The following is a 6,000-nucleotide window of genomic DNA, read 5'->3' on the forward strand; positions in this document are numbered from 1 at the left end:
TTCCTTTCGGGAAAAAAATTCCGATCGAGGCAGGCTGATGCTTTTCTGGAGAACCTGGCAAGTCCACAGTAACAGTAATTAGTTCAGGGTCTTGTCGACTTTCAGGTTCACGGACGGCCTGGCGCAGCTCTTGCATAAATTCAGATACAGCAAAACCATTGAGTACATCCCCGAAGGTGAGATGGATCGTACGTTGCCCAAACTGGAGAGGCCGGAGACCGTGCAGGGGCTAAGGAAGCACAGACGCCGACGCGTGCTCTTGCATAGTTGCATTATTGGAAAGGATTCATCCTTTCATGGTTTTGCTGTGGAAGCAGAATCCGGAAACCGCTCAAGTAATAAACTAGTGCTCTGCTGAACAAGTCCGAGAATTGCTCTCTAGGCATTGGCAATACGATGTAAGGAAACACTAGGCAGGCACAGCGAAATTCATTGTTTATAACTCTCACAATTCAACGAGATCAAACTAGGCTAACCACTTAGCCAAGCTTCTCTAGCTGAAACACAACAATTTGTACACTGAGATACTTTAATATGTTATCACTTGGATTGGATATAACGTAGGCTTCTCCTGATGCAAATTTCTGAATGACGCACGCACTCTTGACGAGTTGATAGCTCCATCAGTTTGACACCGACCTCTTTGCGCAAGAAAAATTGTAGAGGTTAAGGTAATAACGTCATCCAACCCGGCATCTGACAGTCTCCAAATTGAGATGCGAAAGGAAATACTTCACTGGATCTTTGCCCATGAGGCCATGACGCATCGTTGTAAGTGTCCTGGAGCAGTGGAGATGATCACAGTCCATGGAGTTCTATGCATCTAGTGTAGTTTTCTCTTTGTAGGTACAGAGTTGTTCTTTTTTTCTTTTTTGCAGTACTAGGTTTTCCTCCTATTGTCAGGGTCTAACAGGATTACAGGAACTCCGTTTCGTGTGCTGATCTGCGTTGGATACCTATGAAATTCTGAGTTCCAAATGGGACCCGAATGAAAGTTTTGGAATATTCAGATTCGGTTTATTAAAGCCTTGTAAAGATCACAATAGGCAGGACTTTAGAACTGATTATATCTTTGAGTGTAGCCTTAATTACCTAATTAGCCTTTTGTGAAGACGCAAGCATAGCCAATTAGTAAATTATAGTTGTGTTCTAGTTCTTGAACTCCAACTAGATACATCAGCCTGTCCAGTCGAGACTTAACGCCACGATTTGCGTCCACAAGCTGAAATGCTTTTATGTGATACTAGTTGGACTGGACATAAGATTCCATGCATGCGCTTTGGATGCTGCAGAAAAGAATTATGCCTGTTCATGCCAATTAGCAGAGGTGACACACTGACCCAGCAGAATGGCAGGAATCTGAGGATGTTTTATGCGGCAGAGACAAGCGCACAACTCAAAACTCAAGTTGGTGTCTGCTCTGTTCTATCCTGTCTTCAGCATCCATGTCCATGCGTCGTGCCGTCGATTTTCCAGCGACAATGCAATCAGGAGAGGCCGAATAGCTACAAAAATTACAGTGCAGTATAACAAAAAATAAACATCTATGGTATCACGCACTGATTTGAAACATTTTCTCTGAATCATGGTCTAGTTGTCCATTCAGATTCAGAAATGCACACATGGCATGCCAGTGAGAACTCAACTCGGCCCTCACGGGCGCATAACAGTGACCACCGCACCGGGACCATCCGATCTGAGACTCGAGGGTTTAAGTACCCACACGGCCGCACGGCCACACCACGAGACCCCTGCTCCAACTCCAATCCACCACTCCGAGGCACACGGGCAGCCGTCACAGCCTCGACCGCTTCGGCTTCCCCCGCGCTTAGTGAGTTCTTCTGATCCTCCCCTGAAATCTTCGCATCTGATCATTTCATTTGGTTTCTTTCACCCGGCCGGTTGGGTCCTGTTCTTTTATGAGTTCTTCTTGGAGTGTAAGTAAATCTGCGCAAGGATGGGGTGATCCTTTTTCCTTCGGTTGTTGAAATCACTCGGATCGATTTGCGTCGTTGCAGTGCTGATTTGTATGATATATTTTGAGGGTCTGCTAGGTTACCAGAAGAACTTCTGATTCCACGAACCATTCAGGGGTTGATCTCTTTGTCCATGCTTCGATGTTGGTCTTTCTTGATTTCTCTGTGTTGAACTATACGGCGATACCCATCTTTTCTTGTCATTTTTCTTCATCAATCTCCAAAGAGCAACGGATGGTGTTGATGGTGGGAACTTGAGTTGGTGCCATCTGCCATGAGCAGATCAAAACTTATCTGCAGTGTCGATGACTGGAAGTAACTGAGATAATCATTTTGGGCAGAGATCAGAGATGGAGCTAATCACAAATGTCACCGAGTATGAGAAGCTTGCGAAGGAGAAGCTGCCGAAGATGGTGTACGACTACTACGCCTCCGGTGCAGAAGATCAGTGGACTCTGAAAGAGAACAGGGAGGCCTTCTCCAGAATTCTGTAAGCTAAGCTACCTTCCAAAATAGTTGGTCTTAGGCTCTTAGCTGTATTCGCTTGGTAGCACACTGCTGATTCAACTGTTCTTGGTTTATGCACATCAGCAATTAATAATTCACTTAAAGTAAGTAACTTTATGAGAAACGTTCAGAAGAAGTATACAACGATGACATATATTTTTGATATCTGATAGAAACTGTCGTGTGAGTTGATAACCATGTATCACTCCAAAATTTTAGAGAAAGGGTAGGAGAGGGCACAGAGGGGCCTCCAGCCATTGTGGAAAACGTACAGCTCCATGACAACAATTAGTCTGAGGTACCTTTGTCCAATTTTTTAGTCCAAGGGGATAAACTTGCCTTTGATTATTATAAGTAAATGGTAGCAAAAGTGGACCAATCACATTGAGTAGAGGACAAGAGATCATATGAGCCTTGTGACTTGTGGTCTGGATGGTCAAAAGAAGATGGCAACTTCATTAGGTACTCTCAGATAAGACACATGACATCAGTAATGCATGCACATGTGCAAATATATTCTCCGCTCATGTGCTTCAGCTCTTTGATAATTGACTAAACTCCGAATGTCTTGTGCCGATGATGCTGGAGAATTTTTTTAAAAAAAGATTTTCGCAATAAGAGTAGGGATTAATTGTCTACAAAACAGGCATTGACAAAAATCGATGATTTACTGTGTGCACTCCACACCCTTAAAAAAAAGCCTAAAATTTGAAGCTTGAGAAAAAGGAAATGTTACATGTGGTATTTTTATATGAAATGTATCAATCCATATTTTCTTCACGGAGAACCTTATATCTTTCCATGGCAAATGATTATAGGTTTCGACCACGCATACTGATTGACGTCTCCCACATTGACATGACCACAAATGTCTTGGGTTTCAACATTTCCATGCCTATCATGATTGCCCCCACAGCCATGCAGAAAATGGCTCATCCTGAAGGTTCAGACAAATGTTAAATTGCAATTTTCTACTCATTTTCCAATGGAAAATTCTCAAGGATAAATTATCTGGAATGCAGGAGAGCTTGCTACGGCAAGAGCAGCAGCCTCTGCAGGAACAATAATGGTTTGAAAGATCACAACTGCTTGTGACACCTCTAGTATCACCCAAACACTAACCCATTGTGCTGATCCTGTGACTGTTCTTTATGTTTTCTCAGACATTGTCCTCATGGTCTACTTCTAGTGTTGAAGAGGTTAACTCAGTTGGGCCAGGGATACGTTTCTTCCAGCTTTATGTATGTATTATCTGCATGAACCTACAAGAAGCATTGCTTCTGTTCTGTTCATCAGACTGACCTTAGCGTATATCATGGTCTCCATCAGGTCTACAAGGACAGGAATATAGTTCGGCAACTCGTGAAAAGGGCTGAAATGGCTGGCTTTAAGGCTATTGCACTCACTGTTGACACTCCAAGGCTTGGCCGCAGGGAAGCTGATATAAAAAACAGGTGCTAATCTAACAACTGAATCCAGTATGTTGCACGGATCAAACGTTCATTTTTAAGGTAGGATTTTTACAAACTGCATATGTACTCTGAAACCATGCAGATTCACCTTACCTCCGCATCTGGTGTTGAAAAACTTTGAAGCGCTGGATCTTGGCACGATGGACAAGGTTATATGAAAATGGAGCTTGGCATAAGGCTGTAAAAACGTATCTATTTTGTCAGGTCTTCTTACCAAATATTTTCTGATGTATCAGACAAATGATTCTGGCCTTGCTTCTTATGTTGCTGGTCAAGTTGATCGCACTCTTTCCTGGAAGGTATCATGCGTACACTCTGGCAGCTTCCTGAGTTTCATACAAGAAATAATCTGAACTTAAATGTAGATGGGAGAAAGTCCATAATAAACGTAAATGCATTAGCATCTTATTCTACATGCATCAGTGTTCTATGAAGCAATAAAATACTGGTAACGAGTGATGCACAATGCAGGATGTCAAGTGGCTACAGACAATTACCTCGTTGCCGATCTTAGTGAAAGGAGTCGTGACTGCAGAAGACAGTAAGTGTTCAGTTTCAGACTTTCCAGACTCTGAGATGCAGCTTCACTTTCACACCAGCTTTTCTTATGGGCTGTAATCACACGAAACATATACGCAACGCAGCTAGACTTGCAATTGAACATGGCGCTGCTGGGATCATCGTGTCCAATCATGGTGCCCGTCAGCTAGATTACGTTTCTGCGACGATCAGCTGTCTGGAAGAGGTACACTAACCAATCTCCTTTTGGAGCTTCAGGAATTTCGTTTTCAGACTAGTGCAGGCACCTTCAGTGTGAGACTGAACAAATGACTCTTCAGATTTGCTACTGAAACTTCCTTACTTCCATCTTCCATATCTTCTGACATTTTGACGAAAAGTGTCATTTGAATTCAGGTCGTCAGGGTAGCGAAGGGCCGGCTGCCAGTGTTCCTCGACGGCGGCGTCCGCCGTGGCACGGACGTGTTCAAGGCCCTGGCGTTGGGAGCCTCAGGAGTATTCGTACGCGCACGCACCCACTGCTAATTCTTCTACCTCGTGCAAGCTGCGGTTTCACAATGCAAAGTATTTCAGCCTGACAGCTGACGCTGCTGCTTGGTCCTGCAGATCGGGCGGCCGGTGCTGTTCTCGCTGGCGGTGGACGGCGAGGCCGGCGTGCGGAAGGTGCTGCAGATGCTGAGGGACGAGCTGGAGCTCACCATGGCGCTCAGCGGCTGCACGTCGCTGAGGGAGATCACCCGCGCCCACGTCATCACCGACGGCGACCGGATCGGCCGCTCGCGGCTGTAGAGCGTGCGGTGCAGATCAGGTGATGATCGATCGAACTGTCCCCTGAAGATGTGTGTACGTTCATTAGCCGATTCGAGATACTGCAGCTTGTAGCTATTGTGCTTCCATGTGATGTCAGGCAAATAAAGAGGCTGCGACAGCGTGTTAATTAGCCGGTTCACGACGTTTGCAGCGTTGTTTGCAGTTGGCAGTGTTAATTGGTGATTGATTCTGGGTTTCTGCCAAAGCAAACTGCAAAAGGAGTCTGAAGTTTCGGCCTCATTGAGTTGCAGGGTTTATAATTTTTACTGAATCACCAGCCACCAGTGTACGAGATGAACGTTGATAGATGATGATATGGCTACCATCATGCTCGATGCTTTGGCTCGGGTAACACGAGCACGTAAAAGAAGTGAATGATTTGTTGGGGAAGTGAAGAACAAAAATTCTACCACAAGCTTGCTACAGGCCCTGTTTGGACAAAGCTGTTTTTTTTACGCTAGCAACCATCTCTCTTAATTTCGTACAACATTAGAACCACGACTCTATTTAAGGACGTAAATTCGCAAACTTAAGGTTACTAGCTTAACCATGTTATTATTTTTATTTTTTCGAAGATTCATATTGCCATGTTATAAGCAGGGATCAAAATTTTGCTCGAAATTTCGTGAATTTCGGTCTTTCGGTTATGACTGAAATCACTGTTCTACTCACCGAAAGATCTACCTCTTTTACTCAAATTTCGTCTGAAATTTCAC

General features: G+C 44.2%; 1 protein-coding gene across 2 annotated transcripts; it reads left to right on the forward strand.

Annotated features, from left to right (window-relative positions):
• The first annotated feature begins 1,670 nt into the window (after nt 1-1,670).
• LOC117862579 (glycolate oxidase 3) lies at nt 1,671-5,555 on the forward strand. Of its 2 annotated transcripts, none has more exons than XM_034746074.2 (12): nt 1,671-1,831; nt 2,318-2,466; nt 3,302-3,426; nt 3,506-3,552; nt 3,647-3,724; nt 3,813-3,937; nt 4,038-4,104; nt 4,192-4,254; nt 4,427-4,496; nt 4,600-4,700; nt 4,871-4,975; nt 5,081-5,555. In XM_034746074.2, exons 2-12 carry the CDS (start codon nt 2,327-2,329, stop codon nt 5,261-5,263), a joined length of 1,104 nt encoding a protein of 367 aa, XP_034601965.1. In that variant the 5' UTR covers nt 1,671-1,831; nt 2,318-2,326; the 3' UTR covers nt 5,264-5,555. The 2 variants fall into 2 exon arrangements, with proteins under 2 accessions (XP_034601965.1, XP_034601963.1); XM_034746072.2 differs by having other exon boundaries at nt 1,679-1,831; nt 2,325-2,466.
• The last annotated feature ends 445 nt before the right edge of the window (nt 5,556-6,000 follow it).

Source organism: Setaria viridis, chromosome 7 (genome assembly GCF_005286985.2).
Source record: "Setaria viridis chromosome 7, Setaria_viridis_v4.0, whole genome shotgun sequence".
NCBI lineage: Eukaryota > Viridiplantae > Streptophyta > Magnoliopsida > Poales > Poaceae > Setaria > Setaria viridis.